Genomic DNA, 19,335 nt, shown 5'->3' with positions numbered 1-19,335 from the left:
TGTAGTGCAATATGGGTGCAGTAGAACGCAATATAGATTCATTAAACAAAGGCGGTTGGAAGAAAGTGTTACTTTAAAAAGTTATCGGAATGCTTTTGATTGATCCAATTATGAACTTGTAAGCACAAGAATGAATGAAAAGCCTTCTTAGGAAATGTCCATATTGGAATCTCCAAAGTAAATAATATACCCCCACTCTTACAGGGGGGAGCAGTGCCGCTGAAACTATGAAAATACCAGGGGCAGATAGCGGGTCTCACCCCTGAGTTATGTCTATAAATGGCATGTCTGGGATCATGGGCTTTTAACTATGTTAATCAAGTAAACAAATAAATGAGGTGTTATTGGGCAAGGACCCCTGCTTCTAAATGAGACACCCCCTCAACTGTTCACCAATTAATCCAATTAAACACTGCAGAGTTCACTGTGGTAACTGTGAAAGCAAATAATGCCATTTAATGAGTACATCCCTGAGGCCATAAATGTTTACACCACTGTATCATAACAAGGTTTGAACATGCCCCTCACACAACAAACCAATGCAGGCTAATGCTTAGTCCTGCACCAGCTGGTTTGGATTTCCATTGTCTAAGATAGGGAGTAACTACTGTAGACATTTATATTGCACCATTAAAATGGATATATGAAAATATATACAGTGCCACAAAAGTTGTCATCTATGCCTTGGAAATATTTGTTCTATTGTTTTGTAATTTTCATTTTTTATACTTCACAGTAATGTGTGGTATGATGTCCCATGGTCTTTATTAATATATCTGCTTGGTCAAAAAAACTATTGTGTGGATTGCTGGTCTGAGTCCATGTGGTTTATTGAGGTCAGAACCAGGCTCAACAAAGACCCGTTCTATTCATTATATTTCTATGCATTTAATCCTATCCGATAGATGAAATTTGGATAGGTAACTTTTGAAAAACTGTGCCCATGGAACTCTTGCTAGTCAGTCTGGTCTACCTGTCAGAACCTTTATAGATCAGGGAGGTTTAGTCAATCTGAGAAGGATTTGGTTTGTCGGATTGGTAGGTTGTGGCAAACATCATCCACACGAGTGCTTACACTGTCATGAGGAATAGTTGTGGACTGATTCAGACCTCCTTTCAGACCTCCTTTAGACTGGGTCAATGGGCCATCATCTGCCACCTAAACGTTGACAAACCAAATAAAATCATAGTCCAGGAAATTGGCCATGAATCAGTGATTGCACTGCACATAATTCCCTTTTTCAATAGCCTAGTCAAAGAAGGATGGGATTGTGCCCAAAGATGCTGACTTCGCTGCAAACATGAGAATTGGCTGCACACAATTGAGAGTGTATAATCAAATCAAGAACATTAACACAGGGAGTGTACAAATATCTCTCTGTAAGTAGGAATTAGGGATCTTTGTTCCATATAAGAACCTCTGAGAACAGCCATGGACTTGGTTAAGGTAGAGCACCTCGAGGGGCTCTCAGAGGCTGAGCTCAACTTTAATTGGTTGAGCGTTTATTGGATAATTCAGACATAAGCAGGACCCATTTGAAATTATTGTGAAAATGATTGTGAACATATGTGCATTGTCACAGCAGATTTAGCTTGGGGTGCTGGCGGAGACTAACTCAATAAAGGAACATGTTAAAATATAGCTTGGGTATGAGAAATTAAATGACAAGAACCCTTCGTTCCTGACAGTGGGACAATCCTCTGATGAAGACTCTTTGTCCGAGAGAGACATGTCATAAGAAACAGACACTGCCATGCTCTCAAATTACACCACTATATTACATTGTCTTCAGTTGAGAGAGGTCAGCCAACCCGCCACCCTACCCATATCATACTGGGCATCCACACCAAGACACATACATAACTTTAGGTCTGGGGGCACCAACATTGTAACTAAAAACTCCGCACTACAAGGGATAGGTGGGGATTTCCCTTGTACCACTGGTAATGGGTTACCCAAGAAACAAGGAAACTGTACATGCTCTCTGCCAAGAAAGTTATTTTTTTTTATCCATATCACCCTGACAGACCGTCCTAGACTCTTAGAAAAAAGTGTTCCACAAGGGTTCTTCAGCTGTCCCCATAGGAGAACCCTTTTTTGGTTCCAAGTACAACCCTTTTTTGGTTCCAGGTAGAACCCTTTTGAGTTACATGTAAAACCCTTTGTGGAAAGGGTTCTACCTGGAACAAAAAATAGTTATTCAAAGGGTTTCACCTATGGGGACAGTCAGAGAAACCTTTTAGGTTCTAGATACTGTAGGAACGTTTTTTTAAAGAATGTAGATCGGCTATTGGTGCAGGATGTATGATGGGTTAGGGCTCTCTAGTGGTAGTCACCCAGATGATCTACGTTTAAAGCCCACAGTTGCCAAACAGTGCACATTTAAATTTCTAAGAGGGAGACAGTGGTGGAATGACTGTGGGAAGTTTTTCGAGCTGAGGCTTGAGGCCAACAGAGAGCGTGGGGGAAACAACTCCATGCTGAATGTTCTTAGCAAGTAGGCAGAGTCAGCACACAAGGCCCCTGCTGCACAAGGCCTGAACTGCTACCTCTACTGCGGGGCTGGCTGAATCTGTATATAGGCAGGCCCTGAGGACAGGCAGGTCATTGAGAGCGCAGAGATGAGCAAACAATAGATATTATCTTAAGGAATCGCTAGCTTTCCAAAGGAAAATGGTCCTCAGTGTCACATTGACGATGGGATCATCAACCTGACATTGAATCAGCCATTTAAGAAGGATGAACACTGCCACCCATTCATAGATACTCACTAAAATAATGAGAGCTCTTTTTCCACCTTTGTTTAAGACATATAAAGGGAAACTCATAGGGCTTTGCAAGACAAGGCTGTGCAGAAATTGGAGGATGCAGCTGACTCACAGATGAATACGCCTTTACAATGATTGGATATTGACTGAACAATCCCTTGGTCTATCACCATTGTACTTGACAAAGCTATATAGAAAAATCAATTTTAAAGCAAATGTATACATTTAAAAGTTTCTGCTATTGAATGTGCGTGACTATGTAGTGTAGCCTATTGTTGGCTAAATGTTTCATACATTTCTTTAGAACCTAACAACTTGCATAACTGTTGTTTTGTATCATGCTGAAGAAATATAATAGAATACATCTAGAATATAGATGCACCGAAAAATAAGAAATTGAGATATATACTACTACATGGTTATAAATGGCAAAAAATATCAATCCAAGGTGTTTATGCAAACTCTGCAGAAAAATAACTTGCACAAATTTGGGATCCAAATTTTTTTTTCTCATCCCCGTCAAACTGTGTGAGAGTGGACATCTATACTTTTGAAATATACACAAATATTGTTGACAAACTGATATAGCTGCTATGGAGCTTCTTAATAGCACTATCAGTATACTTCTGATAATGGTGGGCATGATCCGTCAGCTGAGTGAGTTTACTGCAGGGCCCTTAGATCAGTGGGCCCTGCTTATCCTTGAAGTCAAACAGGGACATCTTGTGGTCAGAGGCTCACATGTGGTTTATGAAGTTTTGTATGTGCTGCTGTGTTCTAAATGGTTGCAGATTGCCCCTGTAAATGTATGTTTAATATGGTAATTTTGTTTGAGCTCTCCATTATAATGAATTGTAATGTCTTGTACCTACCACATCTTGGCAGGATCAGACTCTTTTTGGAATAACCCTAAATCATATTGAAAATCTTTGTGGTCCAAACAGGATACCCACGTAGAAACAAAAACATGTTGGTTCTTCTCATTCAGCTAAAACACAATGATAATCTGCACCACACCTGACCTAAATCAAATATGAATCAATATTAACCAAAATATGAGAAGCATATAGATTTTCTTTACTTACAAAAGGGCAGTCAATAAATCGATGCTCATGTCTAAAATAACTGCCTTCATTGTCAGATAGGTAGCTAGGCCAAAAAGCGTAGGCCTAATAAATTGGAAAAGGCTATAAGGACACATCTGACGCCCCAAACCGATATTTCATTTCTGAATGTATAAAAAATAGTTTACGACACAAATATCCATTAAATTGATCAGTTACTCTAGTGGCCACTCTAAGCATGAAAATAAATGTCTTCAAAAATGGAACGCAGTCGGGAGAATGTAAGACCGGAAGGTACCCAAGTTTTTGTATGGAGGTCAATGAGTGTTTAATTTGGTTAACAAAACATTGAATAGCTTATTTGATACGTGGGCTTATTTGATCAAATAGACGTTTTGTAATATGATTAGGTTGTAAAGTGTACCGATATAAGTAGTTATCCCGCCAACCTTGAGAAAAAAACACTATATCGGTGTTGTGCCTGGTCGTCACTAGTTATTACAGCCACAAAGTCATAAACCCGCCTATTTCTACAATTTATTTTTCTTAAAATGTGATTTTAAACATAAACCTAACCACACTGCTAACATTATATTTGGGCCCTGTTGTCCCTCTCGCTTCGCCTCTTCCTGTCTGGTTAGGGTCAGCTGTCCAATGCATTTCTCGTCTCGCGATACTCCGGAACTCCTCTCCAGCAGCAGTGGAAGGAGAGAGGGGGTGAGAACGTTCTTATATTATACCTCAGTGGGTGAGAAAGCTAGCCAACCTTCTACCGTGGAAACTACAGTAATATTCGAAAGATCCCACGATAGTTACATTATTTATATACACAAAGTAACTGTTTTGAAAAACATCGTAATTTAACCCAAATTATCTGTGCCAGTGTATTAGAGAGACATATCTAATTAAACGAGCAATGGCGTTGAAAAGAATTCAAAAGGTGAGTGTTTGTTATTGTTTGCTTATTTCTTCCTGTCATCCTGCGTTGCAACTAACGGTAACGTTAGTCAACTAAATAGTTATGCTTACAATCAGAAACGTTATAGTTCTCCACATTTCATGTAACACACACTTTTTTGTGCTCCCCTTGAATACTTCACATATAGACAAAGACGAGTAACCAATGGTGGCCTTTTGCAATTGACGCATTGCATGCTAGGAAGCTGTTAGCTAGCTAACGTTAGCTTAGCAGGACAGTATTTTTTTTTTGCTAGTTAGCGGTCCTCCCATCTAGTTAACGTTAGATAATGTAAAGGGGCCTGTACCAATTGCATTTGGTTGGGGTGCAAGTAATATGACTACATTGTGCGTGTATTTAATTTTTTTTTAATCACTAGTTAGCTAGTCATTTATTTATTTGTCAGACGAACCCGGTGAGAGTACAATTTGGGGCTAGGTTGCTAATGCTAGCTAGCGGTAGCTATCTTTTGCCATCTTTGCTCCATCATGAATGAGTGTGCTGGAAACTAATGCGCACGCGTGACATCTGACAGCTGTTTGCAGGTTGCCAAATACTGAACCCCAATGTCAATGTTGCCATATATGGAATGGCAAATGGGGCACTGGGGCAAGCAAGTGTATTTATAACAGAATGGACAGCGTTTGCATAAATAGTTAACTAACTAGTGTACTGATTTCTGTACAACAATAACAGTGATGTCATACCATATAAACTAAAATGGTACACCGCTAGTAAACACCATAACTGCTAACATATGTGACTTTGGTGAAAAATTGAAACAGCAGTGGGCTGTTTTTATTTATTTTTTATTCACTGTAGTGAAAGTTTTCATTAGTAGGGATATTAGTTTTGTGAATTTGGCGAACAATTGAAACAGTGGTTAATTTTGTTTATATTCTCACTATAATAAAAGTAAAACAATTTGTAGGGTGTAACATTATCATCACTTCACAGTATGGTACAGACGGGGACTGTGTAGTAATTGGTCATGTTAGCCTAAATGTCAAATTTGAGAAGAGGCTTTGATAGTTAATTTGGCTGTTACACCTTTCACCCCAACTCAGTGCTCAACCAGACAACCGTTGTCAAACAATGTGGTGTAGCCTATTTCACAATATCTGAATAATTTTCCACATCAATTTCCTCAGTCAGTGTGTGACTGTGTCTGAATCAGGGTCGTATTCACTAGAAAACAAACAGAAGAGAACAGACCGAAACGGGTATGGACTACCAGTCCAATAATACGACTCTGTGAACTCAACCCAGATGTGACTACCTATGCCAAGTTTTTTTTCCAACATTTGCAGAAGACAACAGCAGCCTGTTTAGAAAAGATATACAGTACTTGTCAATAGTTTGGACAAGTACTCATTCCGGGGTTTTTCTTTATTCTTACTATTTTCTACATTGTAGAATAATAGTGAAGACATCAAAACTATGAAATAACACATATCAAAAAAGTGTTAAACAAATAAAAAATATGTTTTATTATATTTTCCTTGATGACAGCTTTGCACACTTGGCATTCTCTCAACCAGCTTCATGAGGTAGTCACCTGGAATGCATTTCAATTAACAGGTGTGCCTTGTTAAAAGTTAATTTGTGGGATTTCTTTCCTTAATGCGTTTGAGCCAATCAGTTGTGTTGTGACATGGTAGGAGTGGTATACAGACGATAGCCCTATTTGGTAAAATACCAAGTCCATATTATGGCAAGAACAGCTCAAATAAGCAAAGAGAAACGACAGTACATCATAACCTTAAGACATGAAGGTCAGTCAATCTGGAACATTTAAAGAACTTTGCAAGTTTCTTCAAGTACAGTGGCAAAAACCATCAAGCGCTATGATGAAACTGGCTCTCATGAGGACTGCCACAGGAAAGTAAGACCCATAGTTACCTCTGCTGCAGAGGATGAGTTCATTAGATTTACCAGCCTCAGAAATTGCAGCCCAAATAAATGCTTCACAGAGTTCAAGTTTAGACACATCAACGTAAACTGTTCATCGGAGACTGTGTGAATCAGGCCTTCATGGTCATATTGCTGCAAAGAAACCACTACACTACATCCTTTGCACCCCAGTATCTCTACTTGCACATTCATCTTCTGCACATCTATCACTCCAGTGTTTAATTGCGAAATTGTAATTACTTCACCACTACGACCTATTTATTGCCTTACCTCCCTAATCTTACCTCATTTGCACACACTGTATATAGATCTTTTCTATTGTGTTATTGACTGTAGGTTTTTCTAACTCGCGTGTGGCTCAGTTGGTAGAGCATGGCGCTTGCAACGCCAGGGTTGTGGGTTCATTCCCCACGGGGGGACCAGGATGAATATGTATGAACTTTCCAATTTGTAAGTCGCTCTGGATAAGAGCGTCTGCTAAATGACTTAAATGTAAATGTAAATCGGTGTTGTTGTTTTTGTCGCACTGCTTTGCATTATTTTGGCCAGGTCGCAGTTGTAAATGAGAACTTGTTCTCTACTGGCCTACCTGGTTAAATATAGGTGAAATATAAAAAATAAACTACTAAAGGACACCAATAAGAAGAGACTTGCTTGGGTCAAGAAACACGAGCAAATCAAATCACATTTTATTGGTCACACACACATGGTTAGCAGCTGTTAATGCGAGTGCAGCAAAAAGCAAAATTCACAACAGCTTCCTTATACACACAAATATAAAGGGATGAATAAGAATATGTACATATAAATATATGGATGAGCGATGGCCATGCGACATAGGCAAGATGCAGTAGATGGTATAGAATATAGTATATACGTATGAGATGAGTAATGTAGCATATGTAAACATTATTAAAGTGGCGTTATTTAAAGTGACTAGTGATACCTTTATTAAATCCATTTATTTAAGTTGCCAGAGATTTGAGACTGTTGCAGCAGCCTCTATGTTAGTGATGGCTGTTTTACAGTCTGATGGCCTTGAGATATAAGCTGTTTTTCAGTTTCTCGGTCCCAGCTTTGATGCACCTGTACTGACCTCGCCTTCTGGAAAATAGCGGGGTGAACAGGCAGTGGCTCGGGTGGTTGTTGGCCTTGATCTTTTTGGCCTTCCTGTGACATCGAGTGCTGTAGGTGTCCTGGAGGGCAGGTAGTTTGCCCCCGGGGATGCGTTGTGCAGACCACACTACCCTCTGGAGAGCCTTGCGGTTGAGGGTTGTGCAGTTGCCATACCAGGCGGTGATGCAGCCCGACAGGATGCTCTTGATTGTGCATCTGTAGAAGTTTGAGTGTTTTAGGTGACAAGCCAAATTTGGGGCTGAGAACAGGGCCCCACAAGGGTGCGGTGTTGAGGATCTGCGGGGTGGAGGTGTTGTTTCCTTCCTTCACCACCTGGAGGCGTCCCATCAGAAAGTCCAGGATCCACTTGCACAGGGCGGGGTCGAGACCCGGGGTCTTAAGCTTAATGACAAGTTTGGAGGGTACTATATGGTGTTAAATGCTGAGCTATAGTCAATGAACAGCATTTTTACATCGGTATTCCTCTTGTCCAGATGAGATAGGGCAGTGTGATGGCGATTGCGTCGTCTGTGGACCTATTGGGGTGGTAAGCAAATTGGATTGGGCCTAGGGTATCAGGTATGGTGGATGTGTTATGATCCTTGACTAGTCTATCAAAGCACTTCATGATGACAGAAGTGAGTGCTACGGGGCAATAGTCATTTAGTTCAGTTACCTTCGCTTTCTTGGGAACAGGAACAAGGGTGGCCATCTTGAAGCATGTGGGGACAGCAGATTGGGATTGATTGAATATGTCCGTAAACACACCAGCCAGCTGGTCTGCGTATGCTCTGAGGACGCGGCTAGGGATGTAGTCTGGGCCGGCAGCCTTGCGAGGATTAACACGTTTAAATGTTTTACTCACGTTGGCCACGGAGAAGGAGAGCCCACAGGCTTTGGTAGTGGGCCGTGTCAGTGGCACTGTTGTCCTCAAAGCGAGCAAAGAAGTTGTTTAATTTGTCTGGGAGCAAGATGTCGATGTCTGCGACGGGGCTGGTTTTCTTTTTGTAGCCTGTGATTGACTGAAGACCCTGCCACCATACGTCTCATGTTTAGCTGTTGAATTGCGACTCTACTTTGTCTCTATACTGAAGCTTTGCTTGTTTGATTGCCTTGCCTTGGGAATTACTACACTGTTTGTATTCGGTCATGTTTCCAGTCGCCTTGCCATGATAAAAAGCGGTGGTTCGCGCCTTCAGTTTTGCGTGAATGCTGCCATCAATCCACGGTTTCTGGTTAGGGAAGGTTTTAATAGTCACAATGGATACACACTCTACAAGAGAGCCAAAGAAATGGTTAGGTATGCAAAGGGTCATCAAGTTATAGCAGCAATCTACCTCACCAAGCAAGGTGAGAAGAATAAGAGCACCACATTGAAGCTGCCCAGCAACACCCGTTGGAGTGGTGTTGTCATCATGTTTGACAGTCTCCTGGAGGGGAATGATTCTCCAAGAAATGGCCAAATCCCACCAACATCAGCCGCCTCAGAGCGCAACTGCTCCTTGTTTGGGAACACACACCAAAGCACGCAACAGGCTGACCAATACAAAGCTTGGAAAATTGGTGGCCATCCGGGCAAATTTGAGGCTTTTTGAGCCTGACAATGAGCCGTCCTCAACCAGGTTGGAAAGTGACAGTGAAGATGCGGTCTCAGAGTCTGATATTCAAGAGGTGGACATTGAGGAGGTCAAGGGAGAAGACATGGAAGCATGAGAGGAAGACAACCAAAGTTTAGTTTCTAGACGATCATTTTACAGATGTATGTTGAAAACGTTTTTGGGAGATGCGATGGATCATTGGGGATCATTCAATATTCCCTTTTGTTGTTCAGTGAAATCATCCTATGTGAATAGTCAACTAATTTAATTAAAGTCCAATTCATAACTAAATAGTTTTTTTATTTTTTTCTATTGGAAGGATTTAATCATTTGCAATTGTCTACTTATGATAAGGTAAAATGTTTATGTTTCTGTCTCCATATGGTAAATATATCCAATGCAAAAAACATCTACATTTAAATGGTATTCATTTGCATATATTTCTGTTAATTCCCATGTATTCCTGTTAAATCCCACGGAAAGTTTCCACCTCTGAATATTCCCCAAAGTGTGCAAGCCTAAACCCTGGAATGAGTATGTGTGTCCATACTTTGACTGGTGCTGTATATCTGTAACATATGACACAGGTATATCCATGACAGAATTTTTTTCATTGTCTGCCACATCGGCTAGAAGTGGACTCAAAAAGGTAATTTATCTATTATTGTTCATCTCTTTAGGAACTGACAGATTTGCAGAGGGATCCGCCTGCACAGTGCTCAGCGGGACCAGTTGGAGATGATTGTAAGTAACTATGGGATAAATCCTATATATTGATCACATGAAAGACTTATTTGCCATGTTTTTAAAAACAGTCTGTGCCAGTCTGTTAGACATTCAGTAGTGTGAAATGCACACCTACACTATACATACATTTAGGTAACTTTTGATGGGGACCCATGCAATGGGCTAGGCTATGACATTGCATTGTTCTGTATTAATTGTAACCCATTTTAAATTGTATTTAGTGTTTCACTGGCAGGCGACAATAATGGGTCCGGTATGTGATTTAATTTCCCTTTTCTCTTATTAACAAATAGCTTAGCAACAATTAAGCTTTTACGGGTATTCTTCTCCTTCTAAACATGTTTTTCTTCTGTTCTTTTAGAATGACAGTCCTTATCAGGGAGGGGTGTTCTTTTTGACTATACACTTCCCTACAGATTACCCCTTCAAACCACCAAAGGTGGGTTTAAAAAGCACATAAGATCAGTTTACATTAGGAAACAATTCATAGTGTAGCAGTATGTGCTGGTTGATAAAATGTTTCAATTCAATTGCAGGTTGCGTTCACGACAAAGATCTACCACCCCAATATCAACAGTAATGGAAGCATTTGTCTGGATATATTGAGATCTCAATGGTCGCCGGCACTCACTGTATCAAAAGGTAAGCCCCTATGAATGTTTGTCTATAGTAGAGCTGGGATGATGAATAGAAGATTGATACCTATCAAACCAATTATTTCAGACATTTTACTGATATCGATGCACACTATAAACTTATTGTTCAATTGATCGTTATTGTGAAAATTCAGTCAATTTATCATGGATTTTTGTCCATGTCGCCCAGCTCTAGTCTATAGGATCTGACATGAGGTTGGAATTAAATATTTCCAGGGATTACTTCAATATAACTTATTATGATGATGAGGGAAAATATATTTAAATATAATGCATAGGACCTTTTCAAATGTTAGCATTGATTTAAGGACAGAGACAGCATATCTCTCCAAACATGCTTATTTTAGAACTGTAGGCGTATACATTTAGTTGGTTTGTTTACAAGCCGTAAGGCTTACCATTTTAAGAAACAATTGTTTGACCGAGTCAATGTCTCTCCAGGTAGTTAAGTTTTATTATTCGAATGTAAAGGATACACATGGTATACACCGTCCAACAAAATGTTTACTTGCAGGTTCTTTCTCGACAATGGCAACAATAAGAAATAATAAAAGATAAGAATATGAATATAAAGTAAATGGCTCAGTAGAATATAATTTTTTTTGCATAAGTATAGTACAGGAAGGCACAATTTATAATCTAATATTTATATGTGTTTTGGGAAGTGGGTATTGGGGGGCAAGTGTTTAAATTGTGCAGTATTTAGTAATAATAATAAGTCTGGCAGCAGCAGCAGTTGTAATGTGTGTATCATGAATGTACCGTATATGGGGGTGTGTGGTAATAATGTACAAGACAATTAGTTCAAATTTAGCAATCCATTGTTATTTTCTACTTCAAATGGTTGTCAGAATAGTAAATATATTATTCTTAGACTTGAAGGGAAATCGTTATCATGTGCCACTTTGTGTCTCAGGTGAAGAGGTGGTCAACACAACAGCAACTGTTGTCATAGCAATATGGAGGAAAGCTGTGAGCTGTGTGTAGATGTATTAAAGGCTCTTAGTTCCCCTAAAGAAAATGCATGGTTAGGAGCCGTTACAGAAGCATTTGGCCTCCTTTTTGCATAATAAAATATTTAAAATAACATTTTTATTGACATGTGTGTGTGCGTGGGTGTCTGCAGTGTGAGGGGTTTCAGATGTAGTTATTGCATTTTGATTATTTTCTTGTCCATTTTTTTTGTAGTTCTCTTGTCAATCTGCTCTCTGCTTTGCGATCCGAACCCAGATGACCCTCTTGTACCAGAGATTGCACACACCTACAAAGCTGACAGGGAAAAGTGAGTGTGCCATAGTGTTTGATTCCTTTGCTTTGAAACTCCAGCATACTGGTATTCCCGACTAGGGCATACTCCACAAACAGTTAAATGTATCTTTTAATGCCAACATTTTGGTCAATAGCCCTTCATTTGATACCAACGTTTCAGTCAACTGACTGAAGGTCTAGAATACCAGTGTGCTAGTTCTGTTTTTCAGGTATAGCGCAAACCTTCCATTTTGTTTTACAGGTACAACAGACTAGCAAGAGAATGGACACAGAAGTATGCAATGTGAGAATGCCTGTGAAATGAAAACACTAAAAGAAGAAACATGTTTAATATTAACACAAGGCAAACGAACAAGAGGGGAAACATAACTACACACTCTGGCAGGAGAAGGAAGCGATAAAATAAGGGACAGTACAACCTGGCTGCTAAGTGCCGAGCTGCTGCCATGTGCCATTCTTCATGACTTGTATGGATCAGCTGAGCAAGGCCTAAGGGACTCCTGAAAGCACTCCCTTATGGAATACTGGAATCTCCCCATAGTCCAGACCACCACACCCTGACTTTAACTATTACTACTTCTATTGTGACTATTATTATCAGTGTTACTATTCATATTCTTATGATCACTTGTTATTATAATGATATCATTGTGTTATTCTACTGAATGCTGAAACATTGGGTTTTGAATTTGGAGGGGACTAGTTAGCAGCTTGGTTCTCACTCCTTTCAAAGGTACTTTCTTTGCCCCTCTGAATGTCTTGTATTACTGTATGTTCATGTATTCAGTGGCCTTGCTGTATTGTAACAACCTCCTCTCAGACGTTAGAAGTGCAATTGAGTTGGAGTGCTCAGCACATAATGGTGCATGGCTATATGCAGCAGCGTTGTTCAATGGCTCACTAAGACTCTGGAGATGGTTCTACCCAAACTCTCACACCCGGACGTAATGTGAGACGATTCAGACAGTCATTCTGTATCCCCCTGAGCAAATTAATTGTATCCGTCAATGTATTTGGAAATGTCCCAAATGCAGTGACAGGTCGTCCTTGGAGAGCCTGGGGAGAGGTGCTATCAAGGTGAGCTGCCCTGGGTTGGACTGGCATCTGTGCTCATGGGCAAGAGACCAGGGAGAAAGTTCTGGAACCTCCACCACTTCTCTCACCTGTGTCGTCTACGTCCCTGCTTCTTGTCCTAGATCCATCCAGGGCTAGCATCTTACTTCATAAAATCCTACTGTAAGGTAGCACTTACAGTTGAGTACACGCATAGCGTAACAGAATGTAAACTTGTGAGATTGGGATGATTCATGAGGCTGGTGTTAGAGTGCAACCCTGTAAATACAGTAGCTCAGGTATATATTGAACTCACCTGTCTGAAAGGGCATTGTAGTGGCCTGTGATGAAAATGACCAGATCTGTGTTGCACACTGACATGCTGCTTTAATCCAGAAGTTGTCTTTGGAGACTTTATCTGACATGGGTCATTCATTAGCTTTCCCTACTCAACTTCTCGCCGTTATCACAGATTGTTTTACTGTACAACACTATGATGTGAATGTTTTCAAACAGTTTTTGTTCATACATGCTATTGCTTTGAATATGCCATTGGTTAAAACTGGAGTCATTTTTAATTTAGATGGGAGCTTGAAAATACGTTCTTTAATGACAACTGTTGCAGATCTATGAATGAACATGTCGTTTTTTTGTTCAAGTGAGTAACTTTAACTCATCTTTTGTTTATTGTGAAGTTTCATTAGGTGTTTCACAAATGTTTCCCATGCCTTTTACATCTTAACATAACATGAGCTGTAACCTGGGTCGTGCCAGCTGCATATTTGTTTTAGCACATGTCTTGAGATTTTGTTCTTATCATTGGAACTTTACTTTCTCTTTATTTTTAGAGGGTCCGCAATAGTGCACATAGGCAATACATTTGTAACCTAGTATTCTGCAAGCTTGATTGTAGTTTTTTTTTTAATGTCACTAAAATGACCACCGTTGTGATTAATCTTGCATTAGTAATATCACATTTGAAGTAAACATATAATCCAGTGGAGGTGCTGGACTAGTTAGACTGCATCTGTCTTGAGCTATAAATTGTCTGTTGCCATGGAAAGGGAATAAAAAGTATGGGGGGGGGATAATGTGAGAAATTTGGTCATCGAAACACTTAATGGATTTAGTGAAAGATCATGTAGGTTGATTGGGGTGGAAAAGAGGTTGTAGTCTAGTCTATACTATACTGTAGCCTGGTTTGATTTAGGAGCCCGATGCATACTGTCATTATGAATTACATTTAGAATTGGTCATGAGGCTATGATTGAATATCCACTGAATACAGTCAATCATCTGGCAGTCAAACCGTTTCTTAAAAAGACTGAGGCAGTGAGTAATGCCACTGGACAAAACTTATTTCTTCAGCTTGCTTTATTTTGCTCCGTATATTGCGTTGTCTGGTTATTTATTTTTGTCATCTGTCTTCCAGTTGTCCGTTTTGTGTGCAGTCAGCCTCAATCCATCAAATGTTTCTTTCAGTATGACATCCTGGTTTGATCCAAAGAGATACAAACTGAATTATCTCATTGGTCCAATGGGTTCTCAATGGAGGTCATGATAGGCAGCTTGGCATGCTTTGCACTCTGGAGAACATTTTCACAACCATTTGTCAGATATCAGGGATTTCTTTACATTTCATTTGCCTGACACCCCTGACAAAATCTTAGCCTTAACCATAATTTTGTGTATAGATACTGTAAATTGCTATCAGGGCTTGTTTCCCCTAAAGGGAAATCAATTTCATTTTATCACTAGAGACTTGCGAATAATATGTAAATTGGACAACTAATTTTTTTCGTGTACAGCCTTGCTAACTTGAAATTCAGGACCAGCCTTCATAAATAAATGCATCTCAAATTTATAGGTATGTCATTAAGACTTCCCATAACCAATTATCTCCCCTTGCATACACATGACAGAAAATAACAATTGGGTTGTCAATTAAAAAAAATAAAACTCCTTTTTGTTTTATGTTTCTGAAATTAATTCCATACTCATTTATTGACTCATCTAAAACTATTGTAAAATATACATTACCTCATCTGTGTAGTTTTCAGTGTATATTTTTTTCTCCATGTCTGGTCTGACCGGCTGTTATCAGGGTTTTATCAATTTTGTAACAAATAATGAAATATCAGAGATTAGGGAGTTCAGGTTTCTACTCCATGGTTGCCTATACGGTGCAGACAAGACGGTTAAGAAAGAGTATGGCCAAAGAGACAACCAGCTGAAGGCCATGTTGAATTGTCCATTTTTTCAGAGACAAGTCGGTGGATTTCACGAAACACAAACAGTATGAAGACTTGAAAATGTGCTTTGTGTTCTATGGAAAACAATGAATGACGTAGAACTGACCTTCCATGAAGTTGCATTGTCCAGAGAATGCATAGAGCCCCGAGCTGATTATGCCTTTTTTACGATGCCTATAATTTAACACATTTGCCACTAGAAATGTTAAACATCCACTGAATTAGTTAGCAAGTTTACTAGATACCTACAGTAATTCATTTAGCTAACCAAACCATCAGTACTTTCTTGCCATTATGAAAATCAAATTCAACAATGTGAATCTTTTCAATACGACTTTCTTTCAAAACTATTGAATTCTACCGCGCAAATATGCATTATCGGGAAAGAATGCACTCTAGAATGCCATTCAAGCCAATCAGGAACAAGTATTCAACAATGCCATGGTGTTAAGTTAATTGAGCTAGCTGACCTGTGGCATGGCAGAAGTGGGCGATACTGAGTTTCCAGAAGTCCCACTCAGAAATAGAATTCATGTTGTAGGAACGAGCGAGAAGGATGGCGAGAAGAAGCAAGACAGGAAAAACGGCACGAGGTGCGAACCCAAACCAACTGATAGACAAGCTAAGTACTTTCTCCTTGCTGAGACAAGTGCAGGAGAGAAAAATACATGTTACGTGCCTGAATGCCCTGAGCAGTCGATGGATAGTTAACTTGAAATTGATCCTGACAAAAGTGAGGAGAAAGAACCTGTGTTATCAGGTGAGGTGAAGGTTTCTGAACCTCACCGACATGATCAGGAAAATGCCAGAGAGGACTCTGACCCAGTGGGAGTAAGATTCTTGGAGAAAGTGGATCCATCCCCTTTGGCCGATCTGTTTGTTGTATCAGGCTGAGTAAAGAAGGAGTTGGGTTCTGTCAAGTCGGTCAAAGTATCCAGAGATGGACTTGTGTAGAGTTTTTGCGTATCTGCTGCTCGTTGGGAGAGGACGCTGCTCGTTTCGAGACTCGGGATGAAAGTGGTGTTATGCTTTGCTCTCCGGAGCAGAGCTCTGAAAGGAGTGATGAAGGGTGGGGTTGAGTGTTAAGGTGGATCAACTGAAGTTGGGGATCCCCGCCTTTGGTGCGACGCAGACCCAGTGCGGTGGTGAGCGCGAGACTGAGGAGAACCGTGTCTGTTCTTTTAAGTTTTGATGCAGTGTTTTGATGTGCTTGCAGGATAAATTCATGGTAGGGTATATAACATTGGAGGCTGCTGACGGGAGGACGGCTCATAATAATGTCTGGAATGGAGTCAATGGAATGGTATCAAACACGTCAAAGATGAGGTTTCGACACTTTGTAGTCCATGCCTGATGAATTGAGGCTGTTCTGAGGACAAAGGGGGGTGCAACACAATATGAGGAAGGTGTTGCTAATGTTTTCTACACTCAGTGTAGATGGAGGTGCAGTATCCTTTTTTCCCCATTTCCCTTTTGCCTTTTTCTGTGAACAGATGTGTTATGTGAACAGAGCAAGGGGAAACCCTACTTCAGGTCTCAGAAGCAAGTGACGTAACCGATTGAATGCTATTAGGCGCGTACCCGCTAACTAGCTAGCCATTTCACATCCGTTCACTCACCCCCCTTTCAACCTCCTCCTTTTCCCGCAGGCAACCAGTGATCCGGGTCAACAGCATCAATGTAACAGTATAACTTTAAACCGTCCCCTCGCCCCGACACGGGCGCACCAGACCCTCTGCACACATCGACAACAGTCACCACGAAGCGTCGTTACCCATCGCTCCACAAAAGCCGCGGCCCTTGCAGAGCAAGGTGCAACACTACTTCTAGGTTTCAGAGCAAGTGACGTAACTGATTGAAACGCTACTAGCGCGTACCCGCTAACTAGCTAGCCATTTCACATCCGTTACATATGCACTTTCAAACTGAAAGGCAGCAATACGCAACATAGCGTCTAGTCTGTCGGAAAGCTACACGAAGAAGATGGCCAGTCTGCCTTGGTCCCCATGGCCACATTCACTTCAATCCTCCAGAAGAGGGCGCATAGTCATTGTATTTTTTCTTCATCCCTAATGGGAAGAGTGGAGGATTGGAATGTTCTCTTCACGATGTGGCGAATCGATTACCGTTTTCTCAGCAGCAGGATCTTATGCTGGCTACACGATCGCAGATACAAATAATAATAAGAGTCCCCCTACATGCTAAACTTTGGGAATATGCTTTAAAGAAATACACTTTTAAGTCTTCAAAACTTAAATGGGTCTCTTGTGCTGGGCATTGGGTTTAATACAGAGGACTGGTTACTCCAACCACTCCTTTCAATGAAACGCAATACATGGTATATGGGATACTTATGGCTTTTCTACCTGTCTCAGCTAAAGTGGGGGGAAATACTCAAAAAATGTAATAAAATGTATGCACTCTACTGTAAGTCGCTCTGGATAAGAGCGTCTGCTAAATGACTAAAATGTAAAATGTAAATGTTCTCTACTGTGACTGTGTTGTACATACCCAGCAACACTCCCCCCCCCCCCTCTATAGCGCCCCAATGCAAAATATGTAATAGACTGAACATGGATACATATTGGCTTGTAGAGTCAACCACTGCCTGACCATACCCTGCTGCCTGCCCCCTCCAGTCCCTCCACCAACACCAGACCTCAGCGACCAATTCCCTACTCTCATCTTTCTGGTATGTGTTGGAAAATTGATTAAATAAATAAAAGTTCTCATCAATCTACACACAATACCCCATAATGACAAAGCGAAAACAGTTTTTTTTAAACATTTTTGGAATTACAGAAAATACCTTATGTAAATAGTATTCAGACCCTTTGCTATGAGTCTCAAAGTTTCCATTGATTATCTTTGAGATGTTGCTACAACTTGATTGAAGTCCACCTGTGGTAAATTCAATTGATTGGACATGATTTGGAAAGGCACACACCTGTCTATAGAAGGTCCCACAGTTGACAGTGCATGTCAGAGCAAAAACCAAGTCATGAATGATCGACGGAATGCGTAGAGCTCCAAGACAGGATGTGTGTCGAAGCACAGATCTGGGGAAGGCACCAAAACATTTCTGCAGCATTGAAGGACCCCAAGAACACACATCATTCTTAAATGGAAGAAGTTTAGTTCAGTGTTGGGCCAAGACTGTTCGGGTTTTGGTCACTAGATGTCCCCATTGCACCTTTTTTGTACCTTTTGTTTTTCTTGCTCTTATTATTGTTTGCACCTGTAGGTCATTCCCTTGTTAGTATTTAAACCCTGTGTGTTCCTCAGTTCCTTGCTCAGTGTTTGTAAGTTAGCACCCAGCCCCAGCCCAAGCCTTGTTTTATTCAGATATTTCTCTTGTTGGATTTTCCAGAGGTTCTCTGGTTTAGTTCTTGTGTATTATTTGAGTAGTCTTTTGAGGTTTGTTTTTCCCTGCTGTTTTTTACCACTTTGTGGAGTTTCTTTTGTATTTTGGAGGATTTCCATTTTGTGCCTRTTGGCTTTATTTTTGGACATTGTGGATTTAGTTTCTTTGCCTGAAGATTTTGTTCTTTAATTAAACCACCATCTCTAGTACTGCTGTGTCTGCCTCATCTTCTGGGTTCTGACGATTATTAGTGACTGTTTCTCGCACCGGGTCCTGACATTTGGAACCACTAAGACTCTTCCTAGAGCTGGCTGCCCGGCCAAACTGAGCAATCGGGGGAGAAGGACCTTGGTAGGGGGTGACCAAAAACCCGATGGTCACTCTGGCAGAGCTCAAAAGTTCCTCTGTGGAGATGGATGTCCTTCTAGAAGTTTTTCCCATCTCTGCAGCACTCCACCGATCAGGCCTTTATGGTAGAGTGGCCAGACGGAAGCCACTACTCAGTTAAAGGCACATGACAGCCCGCTTGGAGTTTGCCAAAAGGCACCATAAGGACTCTCAGACCATAAGAAACA

At 40.6% G+C, this 19,335-nt stretch overlaps 1 protein-coding gene across 2 annotated transcripts; it reads left to right on the top strand.

Annotated features, from left to right (window-relative positions):
* Positions 1 to 4,081: 4,081 nt before the first annotated feature.
* ube2d4 (ubiquitin conjugating enzyme E2 D4) lies at positions 4,082 to 15,118 on the top strand. Of its 2 annotated transcripts, XM_024001692.2 has the most exons (8): positions 4,082 to 4,127; positions 4,475 to 4,550; positions 10,100 to 10,163; positions 10,388 to 10,419; positions 10,528 to 10,605; positions 10,703 to 10,808; positions 12,011 to 12,104; positions 12,333 to 15,118. In XM_024001692.2, the coding sequence occupies exons 2-8, from the start codon at positions 4,488 to 4,490 to the stop codon at positions 12,376 to 12,378; spliced, it is 483 nt and encodes a 160-aa protein (XP_023857460.1). In that variant the 5' UTR covers positions 4,082 to 4,127; positions 4,475 to 4,487; the 3' UTR covers positions 12,379 to 15,118. The 2 variants fall into 2 exon arrangements, with proteins under 2 accessions (XP_023857460.1, XP_023857461.1); XM_024001693.2 differs by lacking the exon at positions 4,082 to 4,127 and having other exon boundaries at positions 4,527 to 4,773.
* The last annotated feature ends 4,217 nt before the right edge of the window (positions 15,119 to 19,335 follow it).

Source organism: Salvelinus sp. IW2-2015, linkage group LG15 (assembly GCF_002910315.2).
Source record: "Salvelinus sp. IW2-2015 linkage group LG15, ASM291031v2, whole genome shotgun sequence".
Classification (NCBI taxonomy): domain Eukaryota; kingdom Metazoa; phylum Chordata; class Actinopteri; order Salmoniformes; family Salmonidae; genus Salvelinus; species Salvelinus sp. IW2-2015.
Note: the sequence above shows the minus strand (reverse complement) of the source record. Positions and strands in the feature narration are given on the sequence as shown.

What these genes read in the sequence shown, in the direction of transcription:
- ube2d4 (XM_024001692.2), top strand. Translation starts at nt 4,488, where the DNA reads ATGCATTTCTCGTCTCGCGATACTCCGGAACTCCTCTCCAGCAGCAGT. An exon ending in GGCACTCACTGTATCAAAAG is followed by an intron (nt 10,809 to 12,010) that starts GTAAGCCCCTAT and finishes TTTTTTTTGTAG; the next exon opens with TTCTCTTGTCAATCTGCTCT. An exon ending in TACAAAGCTGACAGGGAAAA is followed by an intron (nt 12,105 to 12,332) that starts GTGAGTGTGCCA and finishes TTTGTTTTACAG; the next exon opens with GTACAACAGACTAGCAAGAG.